Source organism: Andrena cerasifolii, chromosome 16 (genome assembly GCF_050908995.1).
Source record: "Andrena cerasifolii isolate SP2316 chromosome 16, iyAndCera1_principal, whole genome shotgun sequence".
Taxonomy (NCBI): Eukaryota; Metazoa; Arthropoda; class Insecta; order Hymenoptera; family Andrenidae; genus Andrena; species Andrena cerasifolii.
The window spans coordinates 3,667,957-3,687,587 of record NC_135133.1 but is presented as its reverse complement, the minus strand read 5'-3'; the positions used below and the strand labels follow the sequence as shown (position 1 = coordinate 3,687,587).

At 51.7% G+C, this 19,631-nt stretch overlaps 1 protein-coding gene and 1 long non-coding RNA gene across 3 annotated transcripts in view; one reads left to right on the top strand and one right to left on the bottom strand.

The window, feature by feature from the left end:
* The window catches only part of Vn (membrane-bound neuregulin protein vein), a 276,994-nt gene that overhangs the window by 57,809 nt on the left and 199,554 nt on the right, over positions 1-19,631 (bottom strand). For both annotated transcript variants that reach the window (XR_013087358.1, XM_076829034.1), the window contains exon 3: positions 18,595-18,737. Coding sequence is in view for 1 of the 2 variants with exons in the window: in XM_076829034.1 (XP_076685149.1) it covers positions 18,595-18,737 (143 nt within the window). In the remaining variant the exon portion in view is untranslated. The remainder of the gene's footprint in view (positions 1-18,594; positions 18,738-19,631) is intronic.
* Positions 1-19,631, top strand: part of LOC143377586 (uncharacterized) — a 96,835-nt gene that overhangs the window by 22,244 nt on the left and 54,960 nt on the right. The window contains exon 2 of the long non-coding RNA XR_013087361.1: positions 1,824-1,965. This is a non-coding gene — a long non-coding RNA (uncharacterized LOC143377586). The remainder of the gene's footprint in view (positions 1-1,823; positions 1,966-19,631) is intronic.

The following is a 19,631-nucleotide window of genomic DNA, read 5'->3' as shown; positions in this document are numbered from 1 at the left end:
GTTCCGATTATACGTGGCATAGGTAGGGGAGAGCGGGGCTAAAAGTTCCGGGGGTAAGTTATTCCGACGGCTCTATCTACGAAATACAAAAAGAGCGTTGTACTTTAAATTATTTTTTCCGTGTATGTTGATCACGCCACTCTGTCACCCACTCTAATAGCGTCCGCTATTAATTAGTCGCGTACCAGATAAGTTACAAAAATTCTGTCATTATTTTTTGGTCTATTTCAATTATTTAACGTCGATATTATAGATTTATTCGCTCTTATGGATCAAATGACATTTAAGAACACGGTGTAATAGTGTTTATCGTTTGAATATTTGTATAAGCAGAATAGTCCCTTAAATTGCTACATGCGTCGATAGGGGCTAGTTATTACCGAAAGAACTTGCCCCACCGCAAATGTATAAGGAGAATGTCCCAATTTCTGCTGATTTAAGAGGTAACTCGTCATAAAGAAGGTGTAAAAAAATTGTTTGTGATCAAAATTTGCAGAGTAATTGATTAATTCTTTAAGAATAAATCAACCAATTCAAGAACTATTTAAGAAAGATATTTCAAGATGTTTAATTATTAGTAATTTGTAATTAAATATGTAATGCTCTAAATGTCCTTAATTCTGCTCATGAAAAATAGCGACGTATGTATCGCCCCAAGCTCGTGCAACACTCGCGTTAATTTTTAAAAATGTTAGAATTATTTTGTTGCAACTATAGTACAAACATAACGCTTATAATAATAAGAAAAATACGAAATGTGCAGAAATTGGGACATTCACCTTAAATTGTTTCTGCTGTGCTTTAAGATGCGAACATATGAATGAAAGGCGGAAAGGGGCACGACTTCGATCGAAGTTATGCGTAAAGATAAATAAAAACTGTCGGTAGAGAATTCAATATCTGCCACATGATTCTATCGAGATTTATTAAAATAATACAATGTGGACAAGAGGCCACAGTAGGCTACAAGTACGAATCTCAATAAGTAGGTACCTACATACAGTTGAATGTAAGACTGATTAGTAGATTATAGTTTTTATACCAAAGATAATGTTTATGGTTATTATATAGTTTTGGTTTTCTTTTAAAGATAATACATTTTTGTTGGTTCGAATCGTCATAAATAAACATTATCAATAAAATTCTGTTTTATTTCATTAGAAAATGAAACATTTCATTAAAAGGCAACTCTTATATCTTAGTAACAACTTACCCCAATGCGATAACAACTTGCCCCAAATAGGGGTAAGAAGTTCCGCTTCGATCAGCCACAAATAAATTACTTTCTATGAAAAACCTGTCACAATATATTAAATACAAGCTTAAAATCAGAAAATATAATAAATTTAACAAGAAATCAGTGAACAGTGAAGAGAATAACTACATTATTTTCCAGTCATTTTTTATGTTTTATCGAAATCGGAACTGTTAGCCCCGGTCTCCCCTATATCGTTACACACACTGATGTTCCCTAATAAATTCAGAGAAATCACCTCTCGATCCAGCGAATTACCGCAGCTAGAAATCTAGCCGCTCGATCACAGCTTTTCTAGAGTCGGACGGCTCATTAGCAGATATCTAATACCCACCAGCTTCCCTCGTTTACAGAGAAAACACAGAGAGCCCCGGTGTTTGGGATTGCCACCCCGACGGTGCAGAAATATTCCTGTTCCGCCCAGGAACTTGCTCCTCAGATCCATCTCACTCGTGCCGCTTGAAATCGGAGTGGTAGCTCCAAGTGGCGCACTCGGGCAGCCCATCCGGGCGATATTAAAATTTCATCGCGAGCGTTCAATTAAGAGGGGTTATATTTTTACTTTCAGACGGGCAAAAAGCGGGGCGCAATTTCGGGGAGCGTTCCGACGGATAGGCCGCTGAATGCAATGCCGAAAGACGGCAGGCGACGCTTTCAGCCGGCGCTAATTCGCATCGACAGTGTCCGAGAATAGTCGGGGCGCGGAGCTGGTACGTAATTAACTCGAATATAATTGCCCTAATATATCTGTTGGCGAGTGTCTGCGGCCCGGCCATTTGCTCCCGCGACGATCGTGGCTCGATCACGCGGGCCTCCGTCTCCTTATCCGTATTCGCTCGGTCGGCGCGTGACTCCTCGCGAAAGCAGATCGCGTACTCGACCCCTTTGTCCCTTCTTCGGCGACCTCTTCTCCCTTTGTATTCCGCGGGTGCTGGACTAATACGAGCCACGGGCTCGCTTAAGTGGATTTAACCGGACGTTTCGCGCGTTACACGGTCGCGGGAGGGGTTAAAATGATTCGGGTTACGTGACCGTGCCCCGGTGTCCTTTGAGAGGGGGTGAAAAAGTCGGCCGGCTTCCAAAGAGCTAAGATAAAAATCCGGGCGAGAGCCGTGCGGAATCTTCGCGCTCGTCCACGTCTGGAAGAATGAAATTGTAAAGTTTCAAAGGACCCTCTGAGCTTTAAGCACCGTCGACGGTTCTCCACGTGTGCTTTACCGAGCGAAATTCCCTCCCCTTTGCCTGCAGTTTTTCTCCCCGGCCAGTCGTTCCTCCTTCAACGACCACCCTTCCCACCATCTCCCCCCTCTCGCTGGCAACCCCGTACGTTCTTTCTCTTTGTTCGAGTAGATTCCTTCCTGCCGCTAGAAAAAGTAAATTGAATAGATCTCGCAAACCATGCAAAAGGAAGACTCTTGCGCGGTGGGGGGGAGAGAGAGAGGGAGAGACAGACTGGAAGATCCGCACACACGTCGCGGAATCCGTCGAGCTCGGGGCGCGTTGTTTCTGTTGCACCGCCGCTCCCGGAGGCGACTTTTATGAGACGTCTTCGACGTGCCTCGAGCAAACGGAATTAACTTTACGAGCCGACGTCTCTGCTTTGCCAATCGAAGGCAAAACGAGTGAAAGAGCTCGGCGATTCCACCAACCAGCCGGGTAATATCGGCTGAAAACAAGGGGGATAGGATCTCGAACGACGTTTATCGAGCGCAAGCAAAGGAAGTCCGGAGACGTCGTTTGGCGTGCGTTAACGGCACAAGGCACGCTTCTACTTCGAGGGCAACGTTAAGCAGCTTCGTCGCCTTCGTTAAACTTTTATGAGGGACGCATCGCGCGCGTCCTCGCGAGCGGAACTCGCGGATAAGACCGTCGCTCGTCCGGGACACACTGCTCGCTCGCGAGTCTTTTTAAGGCTTCCCGGCCCCGCTCCCAGCCTGGAACGAGTATCCTCGCAAAGAGGATTTTCGCTACAAAGAGTAACGACTAAGAGTTTCGACGGGAGAACTTTCCATCAACGGAAACAACCGGCCGAGCGCGCGGGCTTGCCCTCTCGCTGCAACTCCAGACTCCATCGCTTCTTCGCCCCCGGTTTCGTAATACTTGTGCTTTGAATTTTTATCTGCCGTTTAACGTTGATGTTCCCCCCCTCCGTTCTCGCGGCACTGAGGGAACAATATCGGCCACCGGGATTGGCGAGGTTTGCTTCGAATTCGAGTGGATGGATCCCTCGTCGCGTTTCCTTAAGGGGGAACACCACTGTGACCGCCGGAAAAGTAAGCCATTTTTAAGATTTTTTTTTTAGGAATAATTTACAGCTTTCATAGAAAAAATTTATTACCTACCTTTAGTACGCTGTCTTAAGAGACTATAGAAAAAAATAAATAGAAAAATATGCATAAGTTTTAATATATTAATTAATCTTCTAGACCCCCACACGCGAGCTGGTCGAAGGTGTAACTATGGAACAGCAGGTCCGAAATCAAATTTCATTTTTTTGTTATAAACTATACGAGTGTGGTTTCCGTTGTACGTACGGATTCGTTGATTGAAAACAAATGTTTTGAAATACGCTCGAAAAACTGTCCATCTTATTCGAGGATTTTTTAAACTTTTCTTGTAAAGCGCGCCATTTTTACAAAAATAATTTGTTTAAGAAATCGGTACGTACAACGGAAACTACACTCATATAGTTTATAAAAAAAAAATTAAATTTGATTTCGGACCTGCTGTTCCATAGTTACACTTTCGATCAGCTCGCGTGGGGGGGTCTAGAAGATTAATTAATATATTAAAAGTTATGGATGTTTTTCTATTTATTTATTTTCTATAGTCTCTTAAGACAGCGTACTAAATACAGGTAATAAAATTTTTCTATGAAAACTGTATATTATTCCTGAAAAAAATTCATAAAAATGGCTTACTTTTCCGGCCGTCACAGTGGTGTTCCTCCTTAAGACAGCAGCCGATGGGGTCGTTTTGGAGTCAGAATTCCGCGACACGGCGACCGTTACCGTTCCGCCCCGTGTCCCTCCATTCTCGAAGACACTTTGCTTTATAAGAATCCGTGGCCCATAAAACGGACGTGTCTGCTCGATATGAAATTCGCGAACGACCAGCGCAATATTCGCGAGAACGAGTACCTACCCCCGTAGTCGAACGGAGGGGTGGGCCCGGGCTGGCCGACGAACGACTCGGTTTAGATTATTTTTCAGACATCCTCCGCGTGTATTCAATCGTATCGCGGAAGGCAGCACGATTCAATAAGGCCGCGATATTGCTGATCCCGGCTAACGTTCTCCAACGGAATTCGGAATTCCTCGCGCGCCACGTTATCGCGAGCCACCACTTCTCTCTTTTCCGCCGCTCGCTTTACGCGCGAGCTTAAGTTCGTGCTTTTTGCGGGAGCCGGGCTGGAGAGAGGGGTGCGATTTACACCTTCGGCCGTAAAAGGAGCAGGAGAAAGATTAAAGGGTATGGACGTAAGAGCGATCTCTCTAAGAGGGGTATAAAATTGCTCGGGGCTACGTCCGCCCTCTTTTCTTTCAACCGAAACGCCCGCGTACCTCCCGGATATATCGTATTTCTTCCACTATCCACGCGTCGATCCACCATGAATTTTTATTTACCCCACCCTGCTGCAGGCGTATCGACAGCTTCTCCTGTCCGCGCCTCTCCCTTTGTTTCCTCGCATCTTGCAATCCTATCGCGTTTCCAATTTTCCTGCCGCGTCCAACGAAAGACTCTCGTTGCTGACGCGCGGTCATCTTGCATCGGCTCCACAGACACCCGATCGTTACACTGTCCCGGACCGTCGCCGCTTTCATCCCCTGTGCGTCACCGATCCGCCTTTGTCGGCGGGACACGCGCGAGCACTCGAATTTCCGCGGGAATCCATACGAATGGGCGGAAGCTGATATGCGGGCGGGTTGGGGCGCGATAACGCGACTTCACCAGGTCGTTGGCTATGTCCGAACTACGAGGCGGAGGCCGACGCCTAGGCGGTCGGACGCGAGATTCCTCTGGCTGGCAGCCCGCAGGATCCGCGTCGCTTCCGTTTTTCTCTTGGTAGGCGCACAAACAAAGCGCGCCAGCACGCCCGGCTTGTTCCGGTCGGTTGTTTGTCTTTCATTAGCTTCATCCCCCGCCCCGCGCTCGATGCAGATAATGCGTTCGAGTTAATTCTCCCCCGACGGCGCGGAGCTGGCTACCCTCCCGCGAATCGATTCGCGGTCCTCGTTGCCGCGCGTCGGGACCGAAGGGATCCGTCGGCGGCGTGAACTAGTGCTCCAGTTGCGATTCTTTCTCGATCTGCCCTGGAAACTAGGTAAACTTGAAACACCCCCGGAGTGGAGAGCTACTTAATCCTGTGCACGGTTGAAATCCAAAGCGGGACAACGAGGACACGGGGAACGAGGCGCGCTGGCAGCCCTGGCGCTGTACGAAACACGGTCAAAGATAAAGGTAGGGGCGGAAAAGAGGAGCGCAGAGAATAAGAAACGGAACGAAAATCGTGCCGCGGAGCGGGATTCAAAGAGGCTGGAAACAATGGGCCGGCTCTGCCGTGCCGCACGGATTCTTTCGCGAGATTCATTCAGCGATGTAACGGCGCGATGAGAAACGACATTTTGCCGATGAATGCGCGCGCGGAAGGCTACCACCAGCGGCAGCGGCGCCTGGCAAGCGGAGGGATGCACGCGATTGTACGCTTAAGGACAGACCCGGCCCCGTCCTTGTTCCGTCTCGCAGTTTTTTCCGCTACAGAGCCCCTCTGCCGCCCTTCCACCCGCCTTCCCTTCCGCTCGGCTCTCGGTATCGAGCTGCCTCTTTTCGCTCTCTCCTGCTGCGTATTCGTCTCCGGATTGCGGCGTGTAATCTTGGGTCGCGGCAGCCCGCGATATATTGTTAACCGCGACGTGATGTATGCCGCGAAACGGCTACGCCGACGTCAAGATCTTCCTCTGTTGGCGGAACGTAATCCGGAACGTTGCCTCATCCGCGAGATCTCGCGACGGAAGACAACAGGGATCCGTCAGCTTGATCTCGCCCTCTTTCCTCCCGTCCCGTACCATTCCGTTGCCCTTTTACGAGATTAGCGAGCCACGTGCCTGACCGTAGCTCGAATTCTCCTTAGACGAGCGACGGGCCAGCCGGTGGCTGATCGAGAGTTCATCCTCGGGGATCTCCGGGGCCCCGCGCGCTTCCCGGCGATATTCCAAGTTCGTAGCGCCTCGCGAATCGTGATCCACTCCGTTACCATCGGAGCGCCGTAAAACTTCTTCCTCGTATTTTTACGTAACGAATTCAACGCGAATTCCATGTCAAATTTCTCCAGCTTCCTTCCTCGCTGCCAGAGGAGAAGAATGGAATTCGATTTGCGCTACCGTCGAACGTTTCCTCTTTCACGGCTCTCCTTCCGCCCGCCCCTCCTCCCGACGCCCTCCCGCACACGCTTTCCTTTTTAGGAGCCTTCGTCGAGGTATTCTTTCCACGCTGTGTCTCCTGCCGCGATGGCCGTTGGATACGGCTTATTAATCCCTAGAATCTCGTCGGTATTTCGATACCTTTCCTCACCCTGTGATTCACTTTCTCATCACGGTTAAGGGGACTGGCGGATGATATCGCGCGATGAACGGCCTTACGTCCGATTAATCACTCGTTCCGCTGGCGCCACGGTGCGCGAAACCGGTCGTCCTTTCGGAAGTCTGATCGTTCTGATCGAGTGGATCCAATCGGCTGGGCAGCAACAGCGGATCGCGAGTATCGAATCAGCAGCTCGTTTGCTTTATTGAATTCTGACAATATTGCGGGGTATAGTGATAGATCGAGCGGCTCGGTGCGCGGCGCGGAGGCGGGACGCGGAGCTAATGGCTACTCTGGCAATTAATAGGGAACGCATTAGATTGTGTAGCACGCCGCGGCATAGATGCCCGGCGGAAGTGATTAAAATTGATCCTGTAATCAATCCGTGAACAGCACCTACGGTGCGAAACGGCTTTAATCGCGTTTCATACGACTCCCGGGCTTACCGTTCCGGCCGCTGGTGGAAGACCTCTTTCATCGTCACCGAGCCGCGTCCACCTGGCTAATGATTCTCGCTTCCGCGGTTAATAATGGGGCCGCGTTACGCTGTTACGAGTGCGTTTCGTTGTCAACTCGATTCGCCGAACGCGACACTCGGCTTCTAAGAACTCGTCGGAAACGTCGCGGCCGCGCCAAGGAACCATGCGCCAAGGATAGAGTCGGAGTCCCGAGGGTGATCCAGCATATGGTGCGTTCTGGTACGACGTAACGATTGGGAAAGGAGCGGGGAGCGCCAAAGAGCAGCGGAGATAAGAGACGGAGCCGTGCGGAGTTGCGCGAGATCCCTGCGCTGACACTCTACCTTTTTGCGTGGAGCGACTCGAGACGCGGTGAAGATTGCACCCCCAGGTGCCGTCCGGGGTTACTGCAGGGAAATGCACTTCTCTGCATCTAACCTGGCACTCAGCCGTGCGTAGAGTTTTCCGCGCAGCTTTCACGTAGGCGACTGTTGGCGATCAAAGTGCAGCGAACGTATTCACCGTGACGTGTTCGATGATGGATTAATCCCTTGTTTAGATAAGCCGCGTTATTTACGTACCGCGTGGACGGAACTATCTGAAAAACAGCGGCTCCGCCATCAGCCAGGTCGTCGAGCTCGCGCTCCAACGAGTTCCCTAGGTATTGATCGTGCCACGTGCTTTAAACAATGCACACCGTCCAGCATAATTTAGCAATGCGCTTTTTGTCTGTCACGTGAGCGACGATAATAAAGTGAATGCCGTGCGGCTCGTCGGTCATTAGTCTTCGACGGCAAAGGCCGGGCCGCTGGAGGCAGGTTTCTTGTCGATCGAAAAATCCAGATAAACCCCGGACAGTTTAATCAAACATTATGTTTTCATTGCGCGTGCCCGCGGCGTAACTCGCGCGCGTACCTCCGATTGCATGACCGTAATTTATCTTAAATGCTCGCTCGTGACGAGTAACACAGCGCGAGGCGTACGCGCAATTTGTTACCATTACCCCGTCCGCCCGGGCCAACTGGGACAGAGCGGCTCGCATTTTTCTTCCGCTCGCTCCTTCTGATGCGGCGTAATTTTCAACGGCCGCCTCTCATTGATCGACTACACACAACGCGCTCCTAATCTTCGCCTCTTATCGCGGCAGCGTGGCCGCTCGACGCGCCCCCGCTCCACAGAAGGAAACGCATTCGCGGAAGCGTGCCCGCCGTTCTGCGCTTCTGGCGAAAACCAATCTGCGAATCACGTTCGCTCGGTTATTTGCGCGAATATCGGATGTTGATCAATGATACGTACCGGCAATTATTTTAGAGGCGATACGGCCGAAAATCGAATCGGCGTGGCGTAATAAAATTTTAACAGGCAATCGAGCGTACGTCCGCAGCCGCTCCGAGCGAAAGAAATTGCCGCTAATAAACGCTCATCGATATTCGCCGGCGCATTTTTCCGCAATTAGCGCGCGCGTGTATCGCGATGCTCCCACTCAAAGCGGGAATAATTAAATATCTGGCCGTTCTGCGGCGGTCCCGGCATAAACGCCGGTAATTAGTTTTCCTTGGCAAACGATTTCATCGGCTTTCGCTGCGCCGCCGCCCGAATTTCCCGCGAGCGTGAATTAACCGGCCTACGGAATCGCCCCCGCGGACCATCTCGCCGGCTGGCTTTTCATCGTGCAACGCGACTGGCCGCTGGGAGCGCTCGAAGAGACCCTCCTCCGGTTCGTTCCAGATGGAAAATTAGCGTCGACGCCGATGGCTTTTCATTAATAGAGCTATCGCGTCGGTACGGGAACAGGGAAACGTGACAGAAGTCTAAATTCCATCAGGAAAAAGTCGACCGTCTCTGATTGCGTCTGTCAGCACGCAGACCTGATCTTTTTTCCCCCGCTCGTAGATTCTCGCAACACCGCCCATTAGTTTCTCGTCTGCGGTGCCCTGTAACTCGATACTGCAAGGTATCGCAGTTGAACGGAAGAGTACCGTGGCCAGCGACAAATGTGGATTCTCGATCAGTGGAATGAGTCCGTCGCTGGTCCGGCAGATTAACGACCGTGATAGGTTCCGGTGGCGCATGATCGATGGGCCCGCCGCCGTCAATCGCCGAAAAAGGAGAGGGAGCAAATCGAGCGTGCCGAAAAATGAAAAAGAAGGGAGGGGATGCTGCGGGGTGCAGCGCATAATGTTCAGCCACGCGAAATACGCGTCCAAGCCCGTTTCGCTTTTTCCTCGAGGGACGCGTCCTCTTGCCTGGACGTTTTCGCTGTTTCCCGAGCACTCGCAAAAAAACGCCGCGTCGGACGATTCGATGGCCGATAAGATTTCCGCTTGATGGCCAAGCGGCCAATCGACTGTGGCGTGTCGGGCCCGGGCGGATATTCCGCGCACGTATAAAGTGTTGGCGCGACGGAGCCGGTCGTTAATCGGCCTAAATTAAAAAAAACACCGGATTACCAGCGACAACGTGGTTCACGGTCCGTTCGTTTTATCGGCTTTACTGGTCCTGGGCAATCAACGGGGGAGTACTCTGATTCGCTGCCTCGAGAGAAGCTACGGCGCCGATTTCCCAAGAAGCTCAGAATCGGAACCGAAGCTGGTGCGGAAAAATTTCGTACCGTGTCGCTCGAGCTCTGTCTGCTTGCCACGTATGCCACATATTCGAGCAGATCTTCGCGGGAAGTGGGGCAACGATGGCCGAGCTTGGGGGTGGCGATGCTCGAAATGGCGCGTCTGGCTTCATATAAAATTCCACGCGTTACAAGCTCTCGGCGGCCAACGTTTCCGATGCACCCGGCGACGTTCACGTCGCGGTCGGTTATCGCGCTCGCACGAGAGAAGAATCGCGCCCGGTCAGAGGGAGCAGTTAATGCTTTTCCCGGCCCGGTCAAAGTGGTGCGCGCGTTTGCAAACCTCTCCGCTGTATCTCCCCTCTGTATCGTTCTCGCGATCGACACCGAGTTTTCCGGCGACGCGATGGAAATTCAAGCGGCTCTCGCGGAATCAACCTTTTGATCCCGCGATTGGATTGCGGCCGGTCGAGTGGCGCCCGCCGCTCTGCCCGCGTGGATCCCCAAAGAGGATTTCGCGTGGCTCGCTCACCCTCCAAGAGTCGCGCGTGCCACCCCGGCCGTTTCACCTTTTTACGGCTCGTTTCCGTTCGACCGGTGGCAATTTCCGACGACACCCTCGCGAAAGGAATAGCAGAAGTCGACGGGGCTGCTCCCGGGGAAGACGGTTTTTTTCCCCGGCAGCGCGAAACAGTGACCCGAGGAGTGTAGCTGGCCGTGAAAAATTGTAGCATCGGGCGCTGCCGCGCCCTGGGCAACGATAAATAAGCGAACAAGCCCCGACACGCTTGTTTTTCTCGGCTGCTCGTTAAAAACGAGGACCCACCCTGATAATTAAACCGTTGTTTTGCGCGCGGAGCTAATTAGCGACGCGATACAAATGGGAGGCGAACAAAAAGCGACGACGCTGCTCTCGAGGATGTCCGATTCTAATAGCGCTCGTCTTCTCTGTCAAAGGCGGCGTAGTTGTGTAATTCTTCTGGCTTATTCCTTGACAAAGTAGTAATTATTTATTTTCTTTAAATAACCCAGTCTCCTCGTCGCTAGAATAGAGGCAAGAGGGAAAATGATTCTCGATCGAAAGCACCTGACGGTGGCACGGTTGCTGGTGCAGCAAACAACGTGCCCGTCTATTCATCGAGCCGACTCCCATTGTAGGTCCTCCGGGCCGCACGAAATCTCGCGCCACGTCCCAGACGAGGTGTGCGCGCTCCCCGTGTCTGTTAGGGGCTGCATCACGCGCGGTTTCTGCATCTGCATCGCATTACGCTCGGAATTGGCCGACGAGAGCGCGATTGAAATTCGACGGAGTGCCTCTCCGCGGAACGAGCCCGCGATTAACTAACAATTCCAGGCTATTGCTCAGCTCTTGTGCAGGCGCCCCAGCGAAGCGGCTGGCAGGAGCCGTTGCGCTCGGCTCTCGTACAGAAGGCTGGATACAAGGGAGACAGCGCGCGCTTCTATCACCGACACTTTTACTGCATATGCATTCAGCTAATTTGCATCGCACAGGTATCGCTGCCGTCCAGACAAGCTTTTCAGGCATAAAAGCCCCCTGTTACCTGGCAGCCCGTGGCCATACGGCGCGACTGTTTTCCGCCAATTTGCCCCTTCTGTCGTCGAAAAACGACGCAGCTACGCTGGCTGGTCCCGACGGACGGAGCCAGCCCCGTACATCGCCGACGGAAGGGGAATAAAATTCGCCATAAATACAGGGGAACTCGCTAAGTAAGCAGCAAGTTGAACGCGCTACGCCCGCAGTTTGCAAGTTTCGAATGGGACTGGGGTGTCGCGAGTCGCGCCGACGGGGGTGCGAAACGACGGATGCAGAGACGCGCAAACATACGCGACGGATTTATTCGGCATCGGGCACGATGTAAGCGGTTCGACGGCAATTATTACTCGCGAGACTCTCGCGGCTGTTCCAGCAAGTTCCAGCAAGTTCCAGCAAGTTTGTATCGCGAGGATGCACGCCCGGATGCGGGTAGTTGGGCGAAGGGTCGCGAAGGGTTCGTCGGGGGCGAAGGGTCGCGGTGCGGGAGGTGTTGCGCGTTCCTCTCGCGGCGGAGTTTCACGGGGTTGCACAACGCCCTCGCCTAACCGAGGCTGCCGCGCTGTTGCATCACGACAGACTTGGCGCATAATATTATTCCTACGTTTCGAGGCTTCGAAACGGGCGGGGGTGGCTGCGAACCAGCGGCATGTTTAATTTATCCAAATTCGAGAAGTTCGGCCACGGGTATCGGGAATATTTTGGCACGGTCAGCTTCGGGGGAGAGCGACCGAAACTTTGGCAGAGTACGGCTGGCGAGATGAGAACCGAACGGGGAGGACTTTAGGAACACTGAATTCTACATTCGCGAGTGTGTATCCGCGTTAAAAGCTGGCCTCGGTTATTCCATCCTGCTTGTACGTTCCCACCGAAACGGCGGCCTAATGACGAAGGGGTGCAGAGCGGTCGCGGAACCACTTTATTCCGCCACTCTGCAAACACAGGCTTCCAACCAAACACTTAGTCGTCTCCCACTTCTTTCGCCCACACCCCCGAACTTCGCGTCGGCAAGCGTGCATAAAGCGTCGCCGGGCCCTGCAAGTAGTATAAGCAAGTGGTACGAGCGGCAATACTCAGACGGAGTGCACCGCCACGCCACACCACGCGGCTGGCTGTTTATCCATGGTGTCGCCGCGTGTTTCCAACGGGGTGCCTCTTCTTATCCCCGCGAAACGACGCACGAGGTAACCACCCCTCGAGACCATTCGTTACAACATATCCAATGTTTCACGCGACGCTCGCCGCTTATCGCGTCTTTCCCAGACCATCCACGAATATTCTTTCGCCGTCGCGACTCGTTCCTTAGGTCTAGACGTCAGCTTCGTGCGCGCATCGCTCGGGGGTCGCGCTGCCTCGCTGCGGTATCTTTTTACAACGGTGGGCAGAGTCGCGTTGAATTATTGCGTGAGAAGTTCCACCAGCGGTGCGTCCCGCCCGCAGACGTTACTCGCAAGTATTTGCAAAGTTTGCCCGTGTCGATATCACTTGATCTTTGAGCGTCGGAGCGAAAGGATTCATCGGATACGATTTTTTTTCCTTGTTACAGCTAATCTTCCCCAGCTATTTTAGGGGACCGTTTCGCTGAAACGGCAAACTTGGCGCGTCCATCGTCGTAAAGTCTCAGTCGTAACGAAATCCTCACGGGTCTAGAAACAGGACTGTCTCTCTGGAAGTTGTCAGGAAGGCTCGGGGACGTAAAAACAGCTACTAAAGGGATCGTAAGTCAGGAAAGGGAGGGTGCAATGGAACGTTTCCCGGTGCGCAATAACTCTAGGCGACTCCGCCAGTCGACCGGTGCCCGATTTTAATTAATTCCGTAAGAACGACAGTATCTGTATCCGTGATACGACTTGGCGCCGCCTTATAGCGCGCCTCGAGGAAACAATGCCTGCGAAGACGAGGCGGCGACGGGGTGGCTATCGCGGCACTCGGCGACGGAACGAAGAAGGGCTTACCTTCCGCTCGTAATTGCTACTATCCCCTCGTTCCGTCGCCCATCGCCCGCCTCATAATTGTCCTCGTTTCTCGTCTCTTCACCTTCGAGAGCATTAAACGAACTTAAGCCTTTCTTTTCCGTCGCCCCGCTGTACCGTCGCTCTCCGTCTGATCAGCCTCGAAACAGACTCGCCACTTTCGCCGTCGATTTTCCATCGTTCGGTCGTTAAACGGTCGCTGGCAGCGGAACGGAAAGCTTCTTTGAGTTTCCTCGTAGCCAAGTGTCGTTAAATCCCGGGCCCCGACGTAAGAACGATGTTTGCTTTTCAGAAGAATCGGCTTGAAAGGGTTTAAAGGCGGCGCGGCGATTCGCCGGATCGAGAAACGGCCCTTTGTCCGTCCGCGAAACGCCCTCCCTCGCTCGCCGATCCGGCGTCGACGTTTCACGTCCGCGCGGCGAACTTGTGCCCGCGAGCAATAAATCGCCGGGCCCTGCTGTCTCGGTTTCTACAATTTCATGCTTCCTGGCCGCGCTGACGCGCGCACTCGCGCCTTCCACAAAAGAAACACCCCTCTCGTTCTTACCCTCGGCTCCGCGCCCCGGGTATTTGACCGCTCGAGGATTTCTTCCGCGTAACTTAAGCACGAAACCACGGCGTTGGCGGGAATCGCGTCGCGACGGCTGAGAGAAACACTGCCGTGAATCTCCCTCGGTCCACGGAACGAGATTTCTTTCCACTCTTCGACAATGCTGCCACGATTCACAGAGTTGCACGGAGCTCTCGAAATAGACCTGGAGATTTTCAGCGCGTGGGACGAAACGCACGAATTCCCGCGCGCTGTGCACCGCAGGTCCAGAAGAAGCGGCAGAGTAGTTGATACTGCAGTTGGGAGAAATCTTGAAACGCCGTCCTGCTGTCGTAAGGAGCAAGGAATCCTCTGGACGCTCGTTGTGTCTAGGAGACTGGCTCCTTCTGGCCGGGCCTCCGCGATTTCATTGATCTCCCGCGGCGTTGGGGCACCGTCGCGTGTAAGTCAGCTCTTTCCGACTAAACGACGCGGAACGCGCGTTATTGTATCAAGTTACACCTACGCGGCAGTAAAGCGTGCCGGTGCAACTGCAACGGCAATTGTAACAACATAGTGCAGCGGGGGAGCGCTCAGTTTGCGGAGCGGGGGGCGGAACATTGGAGCCGTAGTAAAAGTTTGTGGTAAATGTTATTGCAGTCTAGCGCGCGGTACGCTCTTTCGAGCAACTCTAGGCTTATAAACATTACCACAATCTGTTACCACGATCGTAGGCTAACCGTGGGGGAGCAGAAAGTCACGGTCGGTGGCGTCGAGACCACCGCGAGGAGCGTTTGCAGCAACCAAAGCCTCTCTGACGGAAAGGTTGGTGCGCTCTTACAGTCTACGTGTCTTTATTACTCGCCGAGAAGGAGCGAATGGTCAACTGTGACACTGGCAAAATGTAGCGGAGCAACTGGAGTGCACGCGCGCGTACCAAAGCCGGCAGCTGACCCGCCACCAACGCTTCAGGGCTATCCGAAGCCCTGACGTGGCTGGCAGGGTTGTAATTGTCGCCCTTTGTCCGTCATGCGAGGTCGCAGCCTCACGGTGGCGGCGCACCGCAACCCTTCCTGGCCTCGATGCAACCACCAGGCTGCGCGGCCATTATCGCATCAGGTGCTTAATCCTTGCTTTATCAACTGCGATTACAGCAACCGTCACGGCGACCCAGCTACCTCCTCTTCCTCTCTATCCACGCGAATATCGAGAGACTTCTTTCCTCCGTTGATCCGTAGATGCGCCACCGTGGGGACAATTCCTTTGCTCGCGTTTTGTTTCCTCTGACTCGAGCCGAGTTTCGAGTATTCCGCCGCTTAAGAGTTGTTCCACGTCAAAACGAATAGGTGAAAAATTTAGTTTCACCGATTCTCTTCAAAATTACAGCATTTGTCGATAACCTTGCAAAAATGAAGTGTACTAAATTTCAACGGCCTATGTCAAATAGTTTTCGAAATATTTAATTCTAGAGTTTTGAAAATTCAAACAAAATCGGATGACGCGTCATCACTTAAATTGTAATATCTCGGTCATTTTTAAAGATAATGCCACCGTCTTCGGTTCATTTTAAAGCTGAAGGAATGCTTTCTCAAAACGTATATAGAATACTTTGTTTATTGTTAATAAACTTTACAGTAATCGATGTCAAAGATTCAATAGAAATATCTGCACACTATATTAAATATTAGCAACAGTAGGTAGCAGATATTCCTACTATTTGTCTCGAGAATACCGAAAACACTGAAAGAAAAATTTGTTTTAACTCATCGTATATAAATACTTTCCTACGCTAGGCTATTGTTTTGAAAACGCGTACGTGCGGACTGACCATGGGATCCGTGCAGTTCCAAGCGGTGTGCACTATCGTAAGTTTTATTTTTTTATTAGCTGTTCCCAAAAATTTCTCCACTTTTTTTAAAAAGGCATTAATTAGTTGAAGACTTAACGAATCGAATGGTATTATTTTCAAGCCGGACCGTGAGTGGGAACGACGTCAAATCGCGATTTAAAACTTTGACATCGATTACTGTTAAGTTTATTAACACTAAACAAAATATTCTATATACGTTTTGAGAAAGCATTCCTTCAGCTTTAAAATGAACCCAAGACGGTGGCATTATCTTTAAAAATGACCGAGATATTACAGTTTAAGTGATGACGCGTCAGCCGATTTTGTTTGAATTTTCGAAACATTAACATTAATATTTCGAAAACTATTTGACATAGGCCGTTGAAATTTAGTGTACTTTGTTTTTGCAGGGTTAGCTATTGACATACTTTATAGGAAGAATTTATTGTTTTTTAATTCAGACACGACATACAGCTGTTTTCAGGCCCACCGTTTAGCCGTCTAAAATCGAGAGACTTTCGGATATGTATCCATAACTTCCGAAAAACAATAGTTTTTTAACTGAAACTTTTTTAATAAGTAGCTCATAATACTATGCAAACATAGCAAAAAAAACGGGAAATCTTCATCGAGCCGCTGACTTGTAAAAAAATCCACAAAATGTACACATTTTCCGAGGGATCAAACGGGTATACCCCCTTGAGCGGTTCTTTGTGGCCGCGAGTCGAGCGCCAGGCCCGCTGAAGAGCGGTTTCCTGCTGTGCTCGGTGTTTTCCAGGGGATCGAGTGGAATTTCCTGGCGGCGCGGCAATTTCTTCGAACGGGTCTCTCGTATCGTGGTCGAAATTGCACCGGCGTGTGAGTTACGTGTCCGTAACGTTCCGGATACGAGGAACGAGACTCGCCCCGGCTGGATTCGGCGACGGGCGAGCCCGCGTTTTTCCAGTTTAACCGTTTCCCCTCGGTGCACTTCTCGGCCGGGCATAAATACACCCGGCGAAAGGCGTCTACCAAATGTTGCAGGTATTATGAAAACGCATAAACTAACGTTGCGCCTCGGTGGCCATCTACTCCAGGTCGACCGAACGGCGGTCGATAGGCGACAATGGGAACGGTGTTTCGGACGTTTATGCGCGATCGCGGCTGTATCTTCGCGCGGGACACGGCTCGTAAAACCGTAGTCATCGAGTGGACGAGGTCGTTCCGTCCTCGGAGTCCTGGACGAGTTTTAACACACTTTCGGCGTAGTCTGCGGTGTATCAGAACGTGCAGCTTCCATTCTCCATCGAATGCTTCCGCGGAGCTTTCACGGGGGTTGAAAGAATTGATTTTTCCCGGGGACAATGGGGTGATCGAAATGTCGCAGGTGGATGATGCCCGTAGCGGCCAACTCCGGCTATTTTTTCACGGGGCCAATGGCAATTCCGTGGCGGTGGCACGCACGAGCAGCGTTATGACAACAACGAGCGAAAAGCTCGAACGTGCGCGATGTAACGGCAGGTGTTCGTTGGCCGATCGATCCACGGAAATCCAGCCGTCCACCGGAACAAAACGAGCCGACGGTTCTTCTTTTTTTTTCTCTCTCGATATCGGTCTCTGCAACGTCGGTGTACTGCGCGTTGGTGACGAAGCGACGCCACGGTGCTCTCTAGGAGCCCGAATTCCCTTTGAGACCGGAACGGTAACTGTGCTACTTTCGTCTCGATAGCGCTTCCGCGAAATGACTCCTCGAGGGTTGTCGGGGCGTGGAAGATCAAGTCGTATATGATCAACGACCAGTCTGAGTTCGCCACACTCTTATGACGGGTTAAAATCACAAGAGCTCGCTGAATTTTTATTGTAACTGACGCGTAATAGATTTATCGTCAATAGTTACAAATGTACCGTGAATACTATTGAAGCGTACAATTCTTAAGGTTCTACTGAGTTCTTGAATCGTGTGGTTCCACTTACGCGTGATTGAGTTCTCGAATTGCGTGACTCTGATTAAGCGATATTGAATTCTGACATTCTGGTGTCGTGGTCGCTCGCAGGAAAACTAAAATTTCCCTCTCCAAGGAATTCGGCGAAATAGTGGTGGTTCCAGGAGGAGGGTTGAAAACGACTGATTGGCGTACGCGTAGCGTGAAGAACAGTGGTGAGGGTGAAAATAGCGGGAGAAAATCTAAGTCCCTCCTACGTGTCGGGAACCGGTGAACAACAACAGGTATACGCGAAGCGGACTTTTGGGCCTTGGCGTGGTGACCGCGCGGCTGCAATAAAATGCGCATCTACTTGCTGTGCTAATCCCTCTGAACTTTCCAAATTGGCTGCGCTAATAGCCACACTCAGTAGTCTTTACAATTGAGTTTTAATAAAAGTCCCGAGTTTACGGACGAGGACTTTTATTAAAACACCAAGTGTCCGCCAGATGACGAACGCTGCTTCAGGGAAAAACCCTGACCATCAGCTATATCAGGGGTGTCGAACTAGCGGCTCGCGAGCCGCAGTGGCTCCTTCTCCTCCTCGCCTGCTCCGTAGAGCCGTAGGAGAACGGCCCCCTCCACACCTACTTCACTCTGACGAACTTCTCCTCCGGGTGCCCCACTCTCTCCCTGCCGGGCCTCGTGTAACGCCTGGAGAAAAATAAGTGGGGGAACCGGCTGACCGGGGGCCCGACTCGTGCGGCTCTCGGAGTGGGGAGGTTCGACACTCCTGGGTTAGATTATAACATAGCTTCTCTCAACAAGTGTCGTCGTTAGCGCCTAGCTGCGCGCGAGATCGATCGGTACGTTTGGATGAAACGGTATAGATCCTCGGAGTTGCTCGTGCAAGGGAGACGATGAAGGTACTTACTCGTATCCGGAATTCTCGTATCGTGAGCGACTAGAAGCTGGGCCGCGAGCGAGGCCCTGTGTCCGGAAGTACTCTCAGCCACGCACTCGTACCTGCCACTGTCCTCAGGCTTCGCGGAGGATATCACCACTTTCGATCTCCGCCTGCAAACAGATAACCCGCACGTCAAACATTTCTCCCGATCAACCTGCATTCGATAACCGTCGGTGAAACGGCGTATCCAGCAGCGCGGTTAGTCGGTTTATTATCTTTTCACCGGGTATACGGATCTGGAGGCGGTTCCCGGTTCGCGTACCCCCGTCTAGTCCCGGGAGAAGATTCCGTAAAGTTGAGGCAAACAGGAAGTTTCGCCGTGCTCCGGGGGCTTCGAGTGCCCTAGCCCCTCGGCTCGTAAGCTTCCGCGGGTTTAGAGCGGCCTGAAATTTCTGGACTTCCATCCGGGGAAACTCGTTTTTCCGTATGAAGAAGCCGAAACTTCTGGCCGGAGCTCTGCAAGTTGGCCCCGAGACGACGGGAAATTTAATAACTTTTCGAACACCGCGGATTACTCGCGCCGGGATCCCGGCGCAACGCAAATATCGGCGGCGATCGATACGGGAAACTCCACGTCCCGATCCATACCGTTGCGTGTCATTCCGCGCCAGCCTCTGCCTTACTTTATCTCGGAAATTTTCGTCGGCTACAACGTCGGCCGATGGGAGAGGCAGAGGCACGCGTTCAGGGCACTTGGGAGCTGAGAAGCTGCGAGCTTGGCCCGGAGATTCAAGGACCAGCCGCGTCCGAGTGGAAGCGAGCATTAAGGAGGGAGAAGTGGGTGAAAGATGGTCATGCAAATAGTGGAAAACTCGGCTTAAACTCTGCCGGAGCTCTACCATAACGAAGGGAACGCGAGCCACCTTGGCCGACGGTTTTAAGAACAGAAGTCACGCCTCGGATTGTTGAACGTCAACAAGTAGGTGCGCCGCTTCCCAGCTGAACAACAGGAGGGGCTTTTAAGCGTGGATCGAGAGAAGCGAAGGGTAAAGTGTCGCGATTAA